At 46.7% G+C, this 21,222-nt stretch overlaps 1 protein-coding gene across 1 annotated transcript; it reads left to right on the forward strand.

Moving 5' to 3' along the window:
• The first annotated feature begins 8,393 nt into the window (after window positions 1-8,393).
• Window positions 8,394-20,499, forward strand: LOC140913913 (extracellular tyrosine-protein kinase PKDCC). Its single transcript, XM_073350722.1, has 7 exons — window positions 8,394-8,984; window positions 10,246-10,368; window positions 13,664-13,935; window positions 15,160-15,239; window positions 15,342-15,446; window positions 17,154-17,330; window positions 19,402-20,499. The coding sequence occupies exons 1-7, from the start codon at window positions 8,454-8,456 to the stop codon at window positions 19,503-19,505; spliced, it is 1,392 nt and encodes a 463-aa protein (XP_073206823.1). The 5' UTR covers window positions 8,394-8,453; the 3' UTR covers window positions 19,506-20,499.
• Window positions 20,500-21,222: the final 723 nt, after the last annotated feature.

Below are 21,222 nucleotides of genomic sequence, written 5' to 3' on the forward strand. Positions count from 1 at the left end.
ATAGTAATACGATCTCTGGATTCAGAGTAGCAGCCATGTTAGTCTGTATCCGCAAAAAGAAAAGGAGGACTTGGTGAAGTGAGCTGTAGCTCACAAAAGCTTATGCCCAAATCAATTTGTTAGTCTCTAAGGTGCCACAAGTCCTCCTTTTCTTTTTATATCTGGATTGTGCCAGATCAGTGCTCATTACCCATTGCTTCCATCAGGTGGCAGGCTTTCATTTCCAACTGTCAAATCCGGGTCAGCCCTGCAGGCCTGACAGTTTCTTAGGAGCCAACACCACAGGGGAGAGTAGGTGCTTCCCAGGCTGGAGGCTGGCGGATTGATGTTGTGCCAAATCTCTGCAGCGTTCTTCTGTCAGTCCTGTTTCTCTTGGGTTGCAGGGGGCCTCCATCCCTCTGAGAAAAGCCATGTTGGATCAAGCAGAGGCTTGAACAAGCTGCTGCATGGGGTCTTTTGTGCTAGTTGAAGCCCTGAAGCATGAGATTTGTTTCTAGTCTTGCCCTAATACAGAGCTGCAGATATTAAAAGTAATGTGTGTGCAGTGTAGCGCTTCCTGTTCTCTCCATGGCCTAGGGAGGAGGTTTGTTGTGTGTCACTGGCCCGGACGGCGGGTAGCAGGATGGAGCAGGGGGGTCAGTGTAAATCATGGGGATAGTGCCTTGAGCATGTTGTGCGCTTACACCACACAAATCCCAGCCATCCCTGCCCCAGAGACCTCCCAGACTGAATAATGCTGAGAGAAAAGCAGAACATTCTCCTCTCTCTCTGTTGTGTGACAGCAAACCTCACTCACAGCACAATGGGATGTGTTGGTCTTTGCTGATGGGCTCCAAATCTCTCTTGCTCATTCCTTCCTCTCTCTCTCTCTCTCTGTGGATGGACTGTGGCTGCTTGTGCACTGTTAGACCTATGGGCAGAGATGACATTGTTAGAACAAGAATGCTAAACTCCTCTGGGGTAGGGACAGTCCTTTCCTCATTCTGACATCAGTGACAGGAGAGTCAGCAATGGAAAGCTGGTGCCACCCCAATGGTATATCCCAGTACAGCCTGCACAATGGTAGCACCCTCTTAGAATTGCTCCTACCCAGTGTTGCAGTGTTGCATTTCAGCTGATCATTCTGCCCACTCAGCTACTTTGGTTTGTTCACACTCCAGCTTCCCCCAGAACCGAGTCCTTGTTATTCACTCTAGGTTTCCTCAGCTAATTTGTCAAGAGACCTGTCTCTTACCACATCACTTGGGCTCCAGCTCTTCTTAATTGAGGCAAGAAGTTGAATCCGGACCTGGATCTCTTTCTGAATTTCTCCACCAGCTCCATCTCTATGGAAACCTGAACTGATACCCCAGAGCCAACCCCCACACCTCTATCTGGAGTTTTTTTGCTCGCTTGTTGACACTGCTCAAGTGTCCATCGAAGAAAGGTTAGGACAAACAAAAAGAGCTGGGGGCTTTTGTATTACCTTACTAAGTTGCTGGTGGACAGGAAAACACTCTTGAACAATTGTACGGACCTTCACCAGATGCTGACACATAGGGAATGTTCAGATGTCAATGCTAAAGACCTCTGTGTCGAATTGGGCAACATCAATGTTCCCTCTCATTTTTTTCATCCATGTGCGGAATGAATTTTGTTATGTGCACGGAGGTGATGTGTGGATATGCCCCACCAGTAGAATAAAAAAACCTAGATAATTAGATATATGTTTTTAAAAAGTTATTATAAGGATAATTACTCCAGCCGGGACAGGTTAGGCATTTTAGAACTCACGACTCAAAGAATTAAATTTAAGCATAAGAAAGAAATAAAAATTATGAAATGCATAGACCAGTCAAAAAACAAATAACACACTTTGAAAGAATAAAATTACAGAGCATATATGTGCATTGCAGGAAGTACCAAGAAGTAACAACAACAATAATGCAAGTATGTGTTGGGAGGGAAGTGTGAAAAACTGTGTGTGTGTGTCTGTGAGAGAGAGAGCCACACAGACCGTGTGTGTGTGTGTGAGAGAGACACAGAGACAGTGCGTATATGTGTGTGAGACAGAGACTGTGTGTGTGACTGACAGACTGTGTGTGTGACACAGAGAGTGTGTGTAATGGGGAGAGACACACAGAGAGTGTGTGTGTGTGTGTGTGAGTGAGACAGTGTGTGTGAGAGAGAAAGAGAGAGAGAGACACACACAGACAGTATGTGTGTGTGTGTGTGTGGGGGTGACCTAGAGACAGTGTGTGTGTGAGAGACACAGAGACTGTGTGTGTGCTGGCTGCTGGGGAAGTTTCCGAGAGATGCTGTGTGCTGTCTCCTTAAGGCACTCACTGAAAGCTCTCTTGCTCCTGAGCCCTGTCCCCCCTCCACCGCTCTGCAGAGAGGGGGGAGGGGGAGAGACAGCATGTGTGTGTGTGTGTCTGTGTGTGTGTGTGAGAGAGAGAGAGTCAGAGACGGAGACAGAGATTGTGTAAACTGGCTGCTGGGAAAGTCTTTGAGAGACCGTGTGCTGTCTCTTTAAGGCGCACACTGTCCAGAAGGCTTGTTCACACCTCAGATTGCAGCAGCTCTCCTGCTCCGAGTCCTGAGCCCTGTCCCCTCTCCCCTGCTCTGTGGAGATGGGGTACAGGAGCAGGGGGAGGGAGACACCCTGACATTAGCACCCTCCCCTGCTCTGCACAGCCAGCAGGATGGTCCCGGGAGCAGCTGCAGGAGCAATGTGGCTGCAAAGCAGCAGGGCGGGGGAGGAGGGGACACCTGAACACATGGTGACAGATATGTGTGGCTCTGCTAATCAAGTGCCGCCCGACTGCGCAGCTTAGAGGGAACACAGGACAATATCCGTCGCATCTTGCAACACAGGAAGCACTCTTCACTCCACATTCTCCAGTTCATTCATGATGCAGAGCTGAAGGACACTCTTCCTAATGTGTGGCTAGCTTTGAGGATTCTGCTCAGGTTGCCGGTCACAGTCATGTGTGGTGAGCACAACTTTTTGAAGCTCAGGCCCATTAAAACATATCTTTGATCAGTGATAGCCAACGAGAGACTGACATTGCTTGCTATTTTATCATTTGAAAATGCCATTGGCCAGTCTTTCGATCTCTCTGATGCTGTGCTTCGGTTCATGAGGGCAAAGGCAAGAAAAGCAAGATTTGAACTAAAGGACTAGGGTTAATATTCTAAGACCATCACCAATTGTAACACTATTTAATGTTGGGCCACCCAATATTGGTGCACAGTTCAATTTCTTGATGTTAGTACATTTCAGTTATTCTTAAAATTAAAAGCTTAGAGGAAACAAATGTTTTTATTTGCTTTTATATGGCATGAATAAATACAGCTTTACAGATCCTAGTGTGCAAATTTATCATCTTATGTGACAGGGATAAATCATGCATGCAAATCATGAATCAAAGTCATAAAATGGGCTACCAATGCAATAAAAAAGACGGTATTCAAAGGTTTAACAAATGGAGGAGGGGAAATCAAAGATGCTCCTTGCCTGGGGCACAATTTGGTCTAGGTCTGACCCTGTGAGAGTGCCGGGGCTGGTCCTGGAGCACTGACTGAAGAGCAGAGGTCATCAGTATTATGATGCCCACTGATCAGCCCAACTGCCCTGAAGAGCTGCTGCCCAGCGAAATTGCTGCATTCTAACTGACTTCACAATCATAGTCCCTGCTCCCAACCAGCTCCAATCCCCACTAAGCTCAGTCTGACACTATTAAAGTTATGATTTCATTACTGTTCTTGTTTCAGAGTAACAGCCGTGTTAGTCTGTATTCGCAAAAAGAAAAGGAGTACTTGTGGCACCTTAGAGACTAACCAATTTATTTGAGCATAAGCTTTCGTGAGCTACAGCTCACTTCATCGGATGCATACCGTGGAAACTGCAGCAGACTTTATATATACACAGAGAATATGAAACAATACCTCCTCCCACCCCACTGTCCTGCTGGTAATAGCTTATCTAAAGTGATCATCAGGTGGGCCATTTGTACATTGTACAATGCAAATGCACTCTCCGCAGGAGAGTGAATTTGTGTGGGGGGGTGGAGGGTGAGAAAACCTGGATTTGTGCTGGAAATGGCCCACCTGATGATCACTTTAGATAAGCTATTACCAGCAGGACAGTGGGGTGGGAGGAGGTATTTTTTCATATTCTCTGTGTATATATAAAGTCTGCTGCAGTTTCCACGGTATGCATCCGATGAAGTGAGCTGTAGCTCACGAAAGCTTATGCTCAAATAAATTGGTTAGTCTCTAAGGTGCCACAAGTACTCCTTTTCTTTTTACTGTTCTTGTTGTAACTCTAAAGGCCATAGCCAAGCAGGACCCCGATGCTGTGCCCTATATTCCATGTTATTTCCAGAGAACTGAGTTTCTTACCCTGGAATCACAGCCCCCTAAATTTCACCCCTCTCAAGCTCTATCCCAATGGCTCAGGAAGAATCAACTCTGTTGCTGGCTGGGCTGTTTATTCAATCATCTGTGAAGTACAGGCTGAAGCTGAAGGGTTTGGCCCCGTCTGCATTGACATCGGCCCACCACCCATTTATAAGCCCGCAGTGGGAGACACCCAGTAGCAGAAATACTGCCCTGCCCTTGTGAGGCGGTCTCATGTGTCCATGGAAGCATGGGTGTGTCCTTGTGTCCGTATTGGCAAGCACTGGAAGGTTGCATGCCCAACTCTCACCCTGCCATCTGGTCAGCCCCTTGGGTGGATGGACAGGCTCTTAGCAATTCATGACAACCCCTCAGCAGCTGCTGTAGTCCTCATCACCATGCTGAGGGCATCCACCGTCTCCATCCAGCCAGTGTGCCAGTCTGTGCCCCTGGACCTGACACAGACCTCTGCCATTGGTTCCTTTGGACTTTCAGTATATTTGTAGCAACCCATCTGTAACTCACTCAGATACTTTGTTTTCCTCCTCCTGGCCCAGTCAGGAATAGGGCTCCAACATTTTCCCCTGAGAGGAAAGGGGAGAGATAATGGTCCCATGATTCCTGCTCCATTGGTATTGGTCACAGAGTTTCCTCAATTCACATTTAACTGGTGTCTATTCCTTTCACCTCAGGCTACTAAGGGGACTATGTCACAACAGGGCTGCATCTGTGATCACCCCCTCATGGGCATTCTCCTTGAGTTTTCTTCCTGTTCTTTTTCTCAGCGCTACTCCAGCGCTCTCTCCTCTCTCTGGTGTCAGAACTGCTGCTGCACTGACTCATCCTGATCCACCTGTGGTGGCTTTTCTCTCTCCAGCTCCTCATGCCACTGTCCTTCACTCTCCTTCTCCTCTCTTAATCCCAAACATACTCTCCTCACCGTAAGGCTGCAGCTCTAAAATTGAGTGTGCCACACAGTCAGGACTCTTGGGTTCTGGCTCCAGCTCTCCCACTGACTTGGTAGCTAGCCTGGGAACCAGGGTTAATCAGTCTGCCTGGCTGGCTGTGCCTTATTTTATAAAAAACTTGATTCTGAATCTTTCCAAACAAATTTTATTGGACCAAATCAGAGCTAAATGCCTTGTCCCCTTTCCAGTCCTCAGGAGGCTAAACTGTTGCAAGCCGCAGGCAGGGAAGAAGAGACCGAGATGCCACCAATGCCCGGAGGCCCATCCAGTGTGTGGCAGGGAATTGATTAGGTGGAGTGTGTCCAGATGATCCCTGCTTCATGCTGCAGAGGAAGTCACTGTGGGATCTGTTGAGCTTTGCTGATGAGGTTTTTAATCTTTGGGCCGATCTACACTACAAATTTACATTCCCACAGCTGCACTGCAGGCCATTTGGTGATCAGGCTCTAAGCTGATGGGAGAGAGATCTCCCATCGGCTTAATAACTCCATCTCCTGCTGACATAGTGCTGTGTACATGGAGGGTTAAGGTCGGTATAACTATGATGTAGTGTAAATCAAGCTTTTTTCTCTTCCCCATTCACTCCTCCTCTCTTCTTTTCACCTTCCATTTTATCCCCATGCTTCAATGTCCCCTCATCCTTCTTTTGTCTCCCTATTTAGCTAATTCCCTGCCAGCAAAACTCCACTCAAAGAATTAAAGAACAAGCATACCTGTCATGGCGCTTCATGATGTATTCAGACCATCCTCCTGCTTTCATGTTAATCCTACAAGTTTGTTACAGCTCTGGAACAAAACTCTTTACTAACTTCCTTAATGTATGAGTATGCCCTTAAAATGACATTGTTTAGAGGGCAAATTGTCTTAATAATATTTAAGACACATAGTGTCATGTTATCATTAAAAAATGGTTAAAAATCATCCAGTTGGGTCACTGTAGATACATACTCAGGATTTCTATTTTACATTATATCACTGAACAGTTTCCAGAAGCTAAAACAGGCTTTTAGATCAGTCATTTGTAAATGCAAGTTCCATTTTTATATCTGTGTTTATGTTTTGAAGCTTTACATCTTAAGTATCTTGAACTGAAGTGTGTTTTCATTTGTGCTGGAGAAATATCAAATGCATTGTACAAACAGATTACAATATTTAAGACTTTATTTCTTATTACTGAAGTAACTTAATAGGAAAAGAAAACACATTGCCATTGGGGAAAAAAAAACATTTTTCTACTGGAAATACACTTTCAGGTGTCTTAGATCTGATAGGAAATCCATGTTGGTCAATCTATTCTAATATTTTCTTTCCAGTTATCACTTTAAAGCTTTTTATCTTGCCTTTTTTTTAAGCTGGTGCAAAATGAATTTGTTCTCTAATTTGTTAGTTATTCCACATTTTAGAAGAATGTTTGAGGGGAAACCCAACTACTTTAGACTTCATAACTTTTTAATGAGAAATGAGATATACAAATTAAGAGTACATATATTTGCTTGCTTATTAATTTTCCAGAAGGTAATAGAAATGAAAATAAAAAAGTATGTGAGTGTTTGAGGGTGATTGGTGTGATATTGTAAGGACAATGATATTGAGCAAACATTCTGCATTAATTTTATTTACCAATTGAAGTTTTTAGTTCTTTTATTAAGGCTCCAAAACTCATTTCTAAGTTATTATCCGCCAAAAAACCTAGACTTTTCAGGTGTTTAAGTAGCCCCTGGAATCACAGTTAAAGTTGCCCCCCCAAAAAAAATCTGAAATGACACCCCTGCAGAGCTGGCATCTGCTTTTCATTCCCTTGCTGGGCCAGGCAAGGGGGTGGGAATTTGAAGCACTCCTTTATGTGAATAGGGATGTCTCTTTTATCCTCCTCAGAGATCCTGATGAAACTTTCATGGAGATACTCTGCAATCCTCTCCCAAAGGCGTCTAGGAATTGCAGCCTTATTTCTTCCTCCGCGACAGGGCACATTCTCATGCCACTCTGCTATGAATTCAGCTGGCACCATCGCAGCAAACAAGTAGTGGGATAGAGGCCTGAGCAACTCTGAGCCCTGAGAGTTAAGGCTCTTGACTACCACTAACTTGTCTAAGGAGACAAGGTGGGTGAGGTAATATCTTTTATTGGACTGACTTCTGTTGGTGAGAAACAAGAAGTTGGTCCAATAAAAGATATTACCTCACCCACCTTGTCTATTTAATATACTGGGGCCCACAGACCTACAGCAACACTGCATACTTACTTCTCTAGTCATTTAGGTCCACTGAAATACTGGGGTACTGTGACCAGTCACAGTCAGACCCACTATGTTTTCTCCATGCTGTGGCTACGAATTACTGAAAGCAGTGTAGTTAAAGCCAGAGGACCAAATTCACACCTAGTGTAATTCTCCTTTAACTGCAGTGCCATAGATTTGGCTCAGAACCTAAGTCCCCCATTACTGTAGTATCTGAGCACCCCACAGTCTTTGATGTGTTTATCCTCACAACAGCCTGCAAGGTAGGGAAGTGCTATTAGCCTCATTTTACAAAGAGACTCACATTTTAGAAGGTATGTAGGCACCTAACTCCCATTGATTTCAATCCGTTAGATGCCTGAATACCTGGGGCCTCCTGTGTCTAGCAAGCTAATCAGAGGGACCATTCTTCCTCTCAGCTCCGCCGCCCAGAGCAGCTCAAGTCTAACGGGCCAAATTCAGCGGCGGTGACAGTGCAGTGAAATCAGGGCCGGATCTCCCCCTCCCTGTCTCCCAAACGCAGTTTGCGGCGAACTGAAAGGGCCGGTTTAAAACACCGGGGCGACTCCGCAGCAGGAACGAGGAGCCTCCCTGGGCTGGGTGAGAGGCGGGGCTGGCTGCAGACGCGCACAGGCTCCGTGGGGCGGGCTGGGGGAGAGGGCAGCCGAGCGAAGGGGGAGCCGCTCCGAGGCGAGGCGAGGCGCGGCGGGCGGGAGCGGCCAGCTGCCCCCTAGGGAGCCGAGCCGGGGCTGGCCGCGGCGCGGCGCTCCTGGGACTGGCGGACACGCCCCTCTGGGCTCGCCCCGTGCACCGGCAGGCAGAGCCGGCGGGGCCGCTGGGGAGCTGCCGCGCTCGGGCCGTCCCGCATGCGGGCAGCCAGGGGCAAGGAGGGCGCCAGCCTCGCCCGGCCCGGGGGGGCGGCGCTGCTCGGCCTCTTGGCCGCCAGCGCCCTACTCGCCCTGGCCCTCCAGAGCTGCCCGGGCGCTGGCCCCTGCTGGGGGGCGAACGGGACGCGGGGCTGCCCCCGGCCTGCCAGGCGGCCTCCCCCGGCTCTGCTGGGCGAGCTGAGCCGGCGGCAGCGGGACCTGCGGCGCTTGGCCACCTCTGCCGGGCCCCCGGAGCGGGGGCTGAGCCGCGGCGGCCGCCTGGGCTGCGGGGACCTGAGCCGCGTAACCGGGCTGGGCGTCGTGGGCTCCGGCTTCACCAAGCTGGTGCAGCGAGCGGCGCTGCCGGGGGCCGGAGCCATCGCCCTCAAGTCGGTGCACCGGGCCGGCGGCGACGTGAGCCGCTGCGTGCAGCGCTACGGGCACCCCGCCGGCTGCCGCAGGCTGGCCAGCTACAAGCTGCTCAAGGAGGTGACCCTGCTGCAGCGCCTCGACCACCCCGGCGTCGTCAAGGCAGGTAGAGGGACGGGGGAAGAGGGGGACACGGCGCTTCTGACCCCCCGCTGCTTGAATGCCGCGCGGCTGCCCCACTCGCCCACCTCCGCCGCTCCCAGCGCCCCGCGGCTACTGACCCCCCGGGCCCGGCCGCCTGCGGGAGACCCCGGGCAACTGCTGCGGCAGCGCCCGTTTGGGGGAGACGGTAGCGGGGCGAGTGCCCGACCTCCTTGGCTCACAGCCACTGCACACAGGCACAGGCAGCTACGCCCTGCATTAGCCAGGTGTCCTCACGGACTGTCCCCGCTGTGCTACACCGCCCGGTACTTCTGTGCGTCCGGAGATGGGCGAAGGAAGGAGATCCCGGTCTTCCGAGTAAAGCCAAGCTGATGGGGTTGGTTAGAGATGGGAACGGGGTGTGGGGGGGGGGGGTGATTGTTTACTACAGACCCTCTTGCAAGGATGCGCCCAGAGCCACGTGCTTTGTAGAAAGCGAGTTCTTCAGATTCACATCCTGTAAACTAATCAGGGTCTCTTTCTGGGCTTGATGCCTGCTAATGATGCCATTAGCTGGGGGGAATCACACAAGGCAGTTCACGCTGCTTTCTCGCTCAGCGAAACAGCTGCTGTTGGTCGGGGCCCACCTGTTGATCACTTTAGATAAGCTATTACCAGCAGGACAGTGGGGTGGGAGGAGGTATTGTTTCATGATTTCTGTGTGTATATAAAGTCTGCTGCAGTTTCCACGGTAAACATCTGATGAAGTGAGCTGTAGCTCACGAAAGCTCATGCTCAAATAAATTGGTTAGTCTCTAAGGTGCCACAAGTACTCCTTTTCTTTTTGCGAATACAGACTAACACGGCTGTTCCTCTGAAATAGAACTATGCATCAATGGGATGGTATCCCATTGCATTTGGAGAAGTGGGTTTTTTTTACCCAGGAAAGCTTATGCCCAAATAAATCTGTTAGTCTTTAAGGTGCACGGGACTCCTTGTTGTTTTTGTGGATACAGACTAACACAGCTACCCCCTGATACTTGTGACGGTATCAGTGACTTGGAAACAGAGAGCAATTGAATTGTATTGTCTGTAGTACTACCGTATTTACATGGTGTCTGCCTGCTTTAAACAGAGTATAGGAGACTGAATGCCTTTTACTGTACTTGAATCCATATTCCCCAGAGGCCAAGCTGATCTGTCAATATTTATTCAGCCTTTTCCCTTGACATTTGTACTTGAGTATGCGTCAGTATAACAATCTCTCCTTTTCTCTCTACAGTTGCATGGTCAGTGCTATGATAATAGCTTAGATCCTGAAATAAGGGTCACAGCTATGCTGGAGCTGGGATCCCCTCTGGAGATGATTCAGCTTCTGCAGACTCCCTGGGAAGAGAGATTTAAAGTAAGAAAACAGAACAAAGGCAGTTTTATCAGTAGCTTTTAGGTCTCAAACTGAGTAAATGCAAAGAGCCCATGATGAGTGCTGGGGCTCACAGGATTGAGCTATTACCAACAGGAGAGTGAGTTTGTGTGTGTGTGTGTTTGGGGGGGGGGTGAGAAAACCTGGATTTGTGCTGGAAATGGCCCACCTTGATTATCATACGCATTGTAAAGAGAGTGGTCACTTTGGATGGGCTATTACCAGCAGGAAAGTGAGTTTGGGGGGGGGGCGGAGGGTGAGAGAACCTGGATTTGTGCTGGAAATGGCCCAACTTGATTATCATACGCATTGTAAAGAGAGTGGTCACTTTGGATGGGCTATTACCAGCAGGAAAGTGAGTTTGGGGCGGGGGCGGAGGGTGGGAGAACCTGGATTTGTGCTGGAAATGGCCCAACTTGATTATCATACACATTGTAAGGAGAGTGATCACTTTAGATAAGCTATTACCAGCAGGAGAGTGGGGTGGGAGGAGGTATTGTTTCATGGTCTCTGTGTATATAATGTCTTCTGCAGTTTCCACGGTATGCATCCGATGAAGTGAGCTGTAGCTCATGAAAGCTTATGCTCAAATAAATTGGTTAGTCTCTAAGGTGCCACAAGTACTCCTTTTCTTTTTGAGGATTGTTGTGCTGACTTTCTGTATGTTCCTAAAATCTTCTTAAAATAATCTTGTTTTCACTCCTTTTAAAATACAGTAAATAATAGCCCCAGTCAGAGAGCAGGAGCTCCACTATTACTAGATATTCCTTTATTTCCCCCTCCGAAGCAATGTTACAACAGACCTAAAATTACAAAGTCTAAAGAATCCTGCCTAGAGATAGTATTGTGTTTGTCTGACTGGATGTCTGGTTCCTTCTGTTCTGCATGCCTTTGCAGAGAGGTTTATTGATTTGTATAGGGAGGCCCATTATTGCAGTGGCATTATGTTCCAGTGGATGGAGCAAGGGACAGAGACTAGTTCTGTTCCAGGCTCTTCCACTGACTGACCTCCTACATGACCTTGGGCAAGTTACTTCACCCCTCTGCGCTTCTGTCTTTTCTCTTATCCTTTTTCTGTTTCTTATCCTTTTTGTAGATCAGGGGTGGGCAAACTTTGTGGCCCAAGGGCCACATCTGGGTATGGAAATTGTATGGCAGGCCAGGAATTCTCATGAAATTGGGGATTGGGGTGCAGGAGGGGGTGAGGGCTCCAGCTGGGGGTGCAGACTTTTGGGCAGGGCCAGAAATGAGGAGTTCAGGGTGCAGGAGGGGGATCTGGGCTGGGACAGGGGGTTGGGGTGCAGGTGGGGGGGGTGAAGGCTCTGGGGTGCAGGAGGGTGGGACCGAGGGGTTTGGAGAGTGGGACGGGGATCAGGGCTGGGGCAGGGGGTCAGGGCAGCGGAGGGGGTCAGGACTGCCTGCCAATGGGAGCTGCGGGGGCGCTGCTTGGGGCGGGGGCAGTGTGTGGATCCCCTGTTCTCCTCCATGCGTAGAAGCCGGAGGGGGGACATGCTGCTGCTTCCGGGAGCCGCGTGGAGCTATGGCACACGTGGAGCTGGACAAGCCCCGGACCCCGCTCCCCGGCAGGAGCTCGAGGGCCGGATTTAAACATCTGAAGGGCCGGATATGGCCCCCGGGCCATAGTTTGCCCACCCCTGGTCTAGATTATAAGCTCTTCAGGGGACCATCTCTTACAGTGTATTTGTCCAGTAGGGCTCTGATCTTGTTTGGGGCCTCTTGGTACTATTATCATACAAATAATAATAAATTGATGTCTCAGTCCGGTAGGTGAGAGGCCAAGTGAGGCTCTTTAGCTCTCCGTTAGCATAAATTACGTATGACATGGAAGTTATTTTTATTATTTGTATTACGGTAATGCCCTCAGAGGTCTTGGTCAGGGCCTCACTGTAATGGCTGCTGCTTATTTGCTTTACTGGAGAGAGGATGATGTTGAAGTTAAAGGAAGAACTACACTGCAATCAGTGAGAAATTCTTTGGTTAAAAAACCCTCAAACCATAAAACCCCCAAAAGCATGTGATCCACAAGGCTGAATGTGGCTACCACAGTCATAGCCACCAACAGACTAAGACATCCAAAACTCAGCATAGGGGCTTCATGGCAGGCTCCAGCAGAAGGAAAGGGCTCCCACACCCCAGCCCGGATCCCCCTCCAGCACCCCAAACCCCTCATTCCTGGCCCCACCCCAGAGCCTGCACCCCCAGCCAGAGCCCTCACCCCCTCCTGCACCCCTGCCCCAGCATGGATCCCCCTCCTGCACCCCGAACCCCTCATTCCTGGCTCCACCCCAGAGCCCATACCCCCAGCCGACGCCCTCACCTGCTCCCGCACCCTAATCCCCTGCCCCAGCTCACTGAAAATGAGCAAGTGAGTGAGGGTGGGGGAGAGTGAGCGACAGAGGGAGGGGGGATGGAGTGAGTGGGGGGCGGAGCCTTGGAAAAGGGGTGGGGCAGGGGCCTTGGAGCAGGAGTGGGGTAGGGCAAGGGTGTTCAGTTTTGTGCAATTAAAAAGTTGGCAACCCTACCTGCACCCCGTCCAAACCTGAATGACTACACTGTAATTAAACAGCCCCTAAGCCCAAGTCAGCGGGCATGGGCCAGCTGTGGGTTTTTAATTGCAGTGTAGATATACCGTTAATGAACAAAACATTTAGTACAATAGTTTTACATAGGGAGTGCTGTTCCAGAACAGATAATTGGACCATCTGCGCTTATATCCTGACTATGGCAGTGGTCTATACTGATGGTCCCTGCCTGCTTTTATCCCATGATGCACCACACTAGGCACTGATCCTGTAAGCTGTTCTGAGTGAACCAACCCCTGAACTCATGTCGACTGAAGTACATGGGCTTCCATGTGGGTGCAGGAGTCCAAGTGCATGGAACAGTTGCAGGATCAGGGGCTAATTGTGTAATGCTGTACCAGGGTGGAAAACACCTTCCTGATCCCAGCTGGCAATCTACATATGGCCTGAAGCATGAAAGCTGATATTTTATCCCTTGTAGCTTTTTATCCTAGTGATGTAACTGTAAAGGTTTCTTTTTGTGCGTATGCATATTTAACAAACATTGCTAAACTGTTTATGACAGTAAAATCCTCTGGCAATATTGACAATACAGCTTGTAACGTACACATAATTTCCTCTTAATTACTGTACATTTCTTGTCTTTAATTTCATTGAATGCCTTTCCCCTTCTTCCAGTTTAATAGCTTTTTTTGGACTATGTTTCCCATGCGTATTCATCTCCTCTTTCTCAGATTTGCCTGAGTCTAGTGAAACTGCTGTTTTACCTGGCACATTCCCCTCTGGGTTCAATAGTCCTCTTGGATTTCCAGCCAAGGCAGTTTGTTATGGTGGATGGAAACTTAAAAGTGACAGACATGGACGATGCCAGCACTGAGGAACTGTCATGCAAGGAAGATAATGACTGCACACTAGACTTCCCTGCAAAAAGCTTCATTCTCAAATGTACTGCAGCTGGGAAATGTGATGGACTAAATGAAAAGAAGAATCTTTTTAATGCATACCGGTATGTGCAATTATATAGAAAAATTTGGCAGATTTGATCATAATTTGCACAATACCATATAGTGAGCAGTATCCTGTACTTATTCTATGTAGTATACAGAGAGAGAGAGAGATTTATTAAGAATCTCTTTGTAGCAAATATTATTTTCCTTGTTAGCTAAGAATTGAAAACAGCGTAGTCATTGGCTAGTAAGAATGCAGACACCCCTCCTGCGCTGCCTCCCTCTATGATCACCAATAAACCTGCCCAAAAAACTTTCCACAGTGAACTTATTGTTTCCCAGAGGTCCCACGACAGCCTTGGAGATGGCAATCCTCTAACTATCCACAGCAGAGGCAATGCAAGCTTCCCCACCAATGTGCCTCAGCTTGGTAGTACTGCAGGTGGAGTTTCCTCTGTATGAAAACAGTATAGTTTAGTCTCTTTGTCCCTTTTAACTCATGGCCCCTCGCTTGAGATGGGCAACAAAGGAGCGAAGAAGAAATAGAGATGGACATCTATTGGGAATTGAACTGAGACTGTCAAGTCACTTCACGTAGGCCACCAATCCGTCATCAAAAGACAGCGACTTCCTCTCTCCATTGATCTGGGCTAGATTTGAACAGCTGACCTGGAGGTGAAAGTCTTGATCACCCATTATTATAATGTTCGGGGGTTTAAGAGGGAGACACTGTTATTGAGGGATCCTAATTTCACCCTAAAAGAAAATCATAGTCTTGCAATAATTACCCATCCCTTTTAGAGCAGCAGCTTTGTGGAGGGACTGGATGGTTCAAGGAATTAATAATGAGCTACCCTATCTTTCAGTTAATAATGGGCTGCCAAGCCTTGGTAGCACAAGGCCTTACAAGGTTGCCCTAGGTGAGAGAGCATACATGTCCTTTGTAGACTGGAAAGTCACTGGTTAAAGGTGAGCAAGGCAATATACATAGAAGCCTTGCAGGGGAATTTAGTGAAAGCTTCATTGCTTGAATCCTTTAAATCAGACTGAATAAAGCACTTGGCAGCACTATATGCCACAGGGACCAAGCTTTGAAAGGGACTGGCAACATGATCTATGAGAAGCCAGTTATGGTGCTCCAGCACCACAGTATTGGGCATTGTGTAACAACCTGAATAGAACAGAATCGTCCTCCTGAGATGGACAGTGACAATTTAGAGAGGAGTAACTGTTGACATATTGAGACCTCTCACTTCTAACAAGCCTGTGGGATTTCTTTGCAGGTATTTTTTCACGTATCTTTTGCCACACACTGCACCTTCTGCTTTGCGGCCCCTTCTGGGTGATATTCTGAATGGAACAGGTACAAGCTAATATTTAGACCCCATTCTCTTTTATGAGAAAACATTCTAAATGATATTTTATCAGGTTAATTACTTCTGTCATATTTTTCTTTTTAATGTAGGTGATTTACGATATGGAATAAATGAAACCCTAGGAGCTTTTGAAAAAGTTTTACATTTGTACAAGTCTGGGCTATATCTACAGAACAGGCTTCCTCTTTTAAAAGGTACATGGCTTCAGAGTCTTTAGATAATAGTTCAATGACTGCAGTGCAATCGGACTGTAAGAATCTTGTGGTTCCCAAATATGGCCAAATTCTGATCTCAGTTACGCTCATGCAGCCCCAGTGGACACAGTGGATGTACGTGAGGGCAGAATTCGGCACACTTAGGCCTAGTCTGCACTAGAAAAGGTTTACCAGTAAAACTATACAGGTATAGCTATACAATCAAGCCCTCCTAAAGTAGATGCTGCCACACCAGAAAAAAAGGTGAAATAAGCCATACCAGCTAAAGCATTTTTATGCCGGTATAACTGCATCTGCACTGGTGTTTTTTAAAATAGAAGTATCACTGAAACAATAAAGAATCACCCAAAATCACTCCCTAGTTGATATTGCTATACCAGCAAACGTTTCTAGTGTGGAGCTGGCCTTAGTATCTTTGTTTCTTTCTCTTTGGTGCAATCTTTGCTGTTTTTTCATGAGAGTTGCATGTGATTGCTTGTACTACATTGTACGTACCTTGCAGAACAATCTGGCTTGTCTGTGTGCACATGCGTGTGTGCTGCTTTAAGTACTCTACTCACAGTCCTTTCAACATGTGCATCAGTTTGTGTTTCAAGTGAATATATGTCCTGTTAATATCTTAAGTGGCCCTCCAGCTTTTTACTTCTGTGGACCAGTTGGTAGGAAAGATCCTCAGATGGCTTCCACTCTCTTTACCCACGGAGCCCTGTGATACTTTTATTTTTCTCCAGTTTCATTGTGCAACCTATCTGCTGCTTTGAGTCATTGGTAGACCATGGATAATAGTTTGGGGCTTTGTTCATCTGTACAAAAGAAGGGAACCCTTTCCATGGTGGAGAAAAGTGGCTAATCATTCTTCCTTATGAAAAAGTTCATTCCTTGCTGCTTTGCGCACAAAAGGTGTTGTGGCCCTAGATTTCCTAAGTGTTCCCATGCAGACTTGGGATGGGCATGAATTGCAAAATCCGTGGAGTGCCAGATTTACATCGACTCTGGAAATGGCATGCTTGCAAGCAGAGCATGTGCAAAAATGTAGGTGCACTCTTACACAGATGGGCCTGCATTTCTAACAGTCGTATTTTCTAACAATGTCTCTCCCTCAGTTTATCCATCAGTGTTCATTAGCAGTGTGCTAAAATTAGCGCCTCTGTCCTATTTTGCACCTCCACAAAGGGGCAGAAAGCTTAGCAGTGAGTGAGCGGTAGCCTTAAACATTGCCCGCTCTGTCATATCTTTCTGGGAGGCACTAGACAAATCTAGTGGTTAAAGCAGTGGGGGTTAAGTTAAAATGTATGTGTTCTGTGCTTGGCTCTTCCACTGGCTCAGTCTGAGCAGGCTACTGTAACTTCTCTATTTGAGCATAAGCTTTCGTGAGCTACAGCTCACTTCAGAGTTGCATCCGATGCAGTGAGCTGTAGCTCACGAAAGCTCATGCTCAAATAAATTGGTTAGTCTCTAAGGTGCCACAAGTCGTCCTCCTCTTTTTGCGAATACAGACTAACACGGCTGCGACTCTGAAATCTGTAACTTCTCTCTGTCTTATTTGAATGAAGGATGTCACACAAGGGCAAAGTATTAACTTTATGATGTAACCGTAACATACTGCAGGGTATCTTCCTTTTGGATTATATTAAAAGTTTCCTAAAGGCTGCTTCCCTATCTACTAGTTTTTATTCTGTTTCTCAGACTACATCACCCTAAAGGGATTCCGAACCATGGAAATGCAGGACTATAAATGCTGGCCCTCCTACAGCCATCTGGGATGTTTGCTCTCCATTCATAATGCAGAGGAAGCTGCAGCAATCTGTAACTCTCAACCACAGTGCCAAAGTTTTATTGTCACTCAACAGAGAACGTGGACAGGTGAGATGACTTTATTTTATCGAAAATCCCAATAAAGATCTTTCAGTACAGATGGCCAGAGCTAGTTGTAAGTTGCTGGGACGTATGACAGAAAGCATGCACGAAGGAAGTCAAAAAGGTTCCCTTTAGATCCTGTGTTTAAAAAAGCATGATATTACACTTAGGAACTGGTATCATGTCCCACTGCATAAAGCTGCTGTTCTGTTTGATTTAATAGAAGCCATACCATGCTGGGTTCTGATCTGGTTAGATTTCACAAGCCGTATAGGGTCTGGCCTGATCAGTACTGAGATAAGAGGTTGCTCTGCCATGAAAAATTCAGAGTGCTTAGGAAGTGGTGTGGGTGATTCAGGAGGTGGCTCTGTTCTCCGGGTCAGTACTGTGCCAGTGCTCCGGCATGGTGCTAGGTGGCACAGTTATCTTGGAAGAACCATCTCAAAGTATTGTCTAGGAGAGGCAGTGTGGCCTAGTGACTAGAGCACTGGACTGGGACTCAGAAGATTTGGGGTCTATTCCCAGTTCTGCTGCTAACCTACTGAGCAAGTCACTTCCCGGTCTGTGCCTCAGTTTCCCCATCTGTATAATGGGGATAATGATACTGCCCCTCTTTGAGATTTATGGAGGAAAAACACCATATAGAAACTTAATATAAGATAGGAAGCTACCTTTTGTGGTCATTAAAGATACCATATATCTTGCAAGAATAATGGGAGATTTTAGTGTCTGTGTCCATGTTTGGTTAATTACATTCTTCCTCAGTGAATTCCATCAGCATCTTCAACAGGATGTGATAATTTTCTTCACTTCCTCTGCTACAGTTTTGCATGGTGTTGGTATGCACTTTTAAATAGTTGCTATGATCCACCCCAGAGATAGCTGCACTTCAGTAGTAGGTGAGGCAATTGCTGTGGTATGTACTGTTTATAAAAAGCTTTTGGGTCCTTTGAGGTGAAAGAAGAGATATAAAAGTAGGCGGTTACTATCATTATACTCAAAAGAACCATAGTTTACAATAGTTTTGCTCCTTTTTATATCAAAATAAAGCCCCAGACCAATGAGTTTCACAAACATCCCTGTAATTAGCTCTGATTACAGCCTTTCATTGAAGCCAGCTTGTATAGTTTTAGAATTACACTGTAAATCCCCTCATTTAGCTGACACTTCAGCAAGTCTAAGCTATTACTTATAATGTGAATACTGAATAAGGTATATGAACATTAAACAGGCATTGTTACCATGGTGGTTATGATCATGTATCTTGTCTGCTGACATGATACATGGCTGCTCTTTGGTGTTTTGTATTAAAAAAATATTTAAATCGTACTCTATACGTTTGTATGAAAATTGTACACGGATAACTTTATTGTATAAGAGAGTATTCATGTGCTGACAAAACAATACGTCTGGCCTCTGGGCCAGTTTCACAGTAGCAATGGTTTATGCATGGGTATTGTATTCTGCATCTCTTCTAGGTTTTATAATGTAACAGATGTTCATCACATGCTTCGTGTGCTATTAGAAGGTGCTCAGCTACTATGGTGATGAGCACGGTATAAACACCTATACAGAATGGAATAGAACATCCTCCCTGTGTCGCTGCATTCTGTTTCTGCAACAGGCTGACCTGTATCAAGGCCATTTCTGTCGTCTCTTTTTATTCTCCTAAGCTTTTTCTTCCTCATATTTTGTAATAAGTCTTTGTTTCTGAGTTGCCAAAAAGGACAATTCTGTTACTTGTGGCCTGATTTTTCGGACATGCTGAGGGCCCAGATCTTGCATTCACATTAACTGGAGCTGCTGGTGTTTGGCAGTAACTTGTTAATGTAACTCTGTAATACAGATTGAGACATAAAGCCTATGGAGCCTGATCCTGTATTTCTTGTGTACTCCTACTGAAATTGGTGAGGATCGTGGATGCACAGGGAATGTAGGAAGGATGCCTCAAATGCACATAGCTGGTGTAAAAGGAACCCGCTTAGAGAGAATTTTATATATAAATCTTTCTTGGAATCTAAAGAACCAAGATGACCCATCTCCTCTGTTTAAACTTGCATTTTTATTTTCTTACCAGGACGCCCACTCGCCTCATTTCGAAGTTGCCTGACTGACTTAATACCAGACGACAATGCGGTACTCTATATTAAACGATCTGCTCCCTCGAGGGAAAGACTTTAAAAAACAGTGAGAGCTCACATTCAGCAATTTGGGGAGGAGTCATTGGGGAGAACATCATCTACCAAAAGGAATGATACTTTTTATTTTGCTTTAGGATGTGATCTCCATACTATCCTGGACTGAGTAAAATGGTGCTGTCTTTTTGATCAAAGCAGAGATTATTCGTAGCCAAATGCTCTGCTCTACACAACCCCACCTGGTTCTTAACCTGTTCCCAGACTCTGCTATTCCCTGTAAACATTTGCAGTTTTGGTTCAAATGTTGTTGCAATTTTCAGAACCTCATCTTGCTGCTTTCAGAACTTGTCAGCAAAGGAATAGAAATGGCCGTGAGGGACTTGGCTGTAGTAGTCCTAGTTAGTTCATCTGTCTTTGAAAATCTATGAATAATGCACCTCTGAAGAACACATAACTCCCCAATGATGGGGCTGCCAAAAGGGATTTAGTAACATCATAAATGTAAAGAATCCATACATTAGTGATGAGGCCCAAAGTGCACTGTTTGGATCCTGAGCCATGATTTTGGATCTGCCCAGGGGGGTGGGAGGCAGGAGGTCAAGGTATGCAGTTCAGAATGCAGGGTTTGGGTTCAACCCACTGGGGGAAGGAGGTATCCAGTTCAGATCCAGAGTTTTGGTTCAGCCCGTAACAGGGCAGGGGAGTAGGTGTTCAGTTCAAATCCAGATCCAAAGTTTGGGATGTTTGGATGCAGAGTTTGGGTTTGATGTGTGCATTTGAAAACACCAGTTCCCTTGTATCAACCTTGAAGGTTATCCAGTGTTACTTTCAATGAAAGAAATTCTGCTGAGCAAAATGTTCAAAATATTTGTCTGAAGTTCTATTCTGTATCCTAAAGAACTGCTATTCTCCTCTTGACAATGAGGTGAAGGGGGAGGGTGGTTTTATTGCTTTGATAATATATTGCATGGGCTCTCTGCGCACAGTTCCTCTGAAAAGGCTTCAGGATTTCTATGCATTTTAAACTGCAATAAATGGAGACGTACCTAACATTGTGTCTGGACAGGAATGACTGGGAGTACTGCACTACCTGTTCTTTTTTCCGGACCATTTTTGTGGTCCAATTCAGGAAAGCCAAGTCACAATAGGCCTTACCCCCCACCTGCAAAGGAACTTCCCTCAACTCAGAGCCTCAAGCACCGTGCATAGAGTGGGACCACGCAGGCTGTGTGCACTATGGAGTAGGCCTTCACGGTGGTTCTCTGCACTGCTGTGAAGAAGGTGAGTATGTTTTGGACATGACCAGGGATTTCATGCCATCTAATGGTGAGTGTACAGGGAGCAATAAGACCATATTGGCTACTCAACCGCCATACTCTCATTACCCTGCAGTGGCCAGCTGTAGGCCACAAGGGGTATGGTTACACTGCAGTAAAACATCCAGGGTCGGCTGACGTCCGCTGATGCAGGCTGCGGTGCTATAAAATTGCAGTATAAGTTTCTCCAGCCCAAGCCCAAATGTCTCCAGTGCAAGGTTATAGCTCCATGAGACAGAGTCAGCTTACACAGGCCAGCTGCTGGTGTTTTATTGCAGTGTAGACGTACCTGATTGGGGTCTGGATACTCCAGAGTGAGATTCCTGAGCATTTGCCTCAGGCTGTGCTCCTTGTCACATGCTATTCTGTGTTTCCTAATGTAGCTGCTCACCTGTTAGCTCATTAGTGCTCCATTAAGGCACAGCAGAGCCATTACACTTCTGC

Source organism: Lepidochelys kempii, chromosome 6, assembly GCF_965140285.1.
Source record: "Lepidochelys kempii isolate rLepKem1 chromosome 6, rLepKem1.hap1, whole genome shotgun sequence".
Classification (NCBI taxonomy): domain Eukaryota; kingdom Metazoa; phylum Chordata; order Testudines; family Cheloniidae; genus Lepidochelys; species Lepidochelys kempii.

Bases quoted from the DNA above. Each gene is read 5' to 3' on its own strand.
- LOC140913913 (XM_073350722.1), top strand. From the start codon at position 8,454: ATGCGGGCAGCCAGGGGCAAGGAGGGCGCCAGCCTCGCCCGGCCCGGG. The intron at 15,447-17,153 runs GTACATGGCTTC...TCTGTTTCTCAG, and splicing joins CAGGCTTCCTCTTTTAAAAG to ACTACATCACCCTAAAGGGA. The intron at 17,331-19,401 runs GTGAGATGACTT...TTTTCTTACCAG, and splicing joins TCAACAGAGAACGTGGACAG to GACGCCCACTCGCCTCATTT.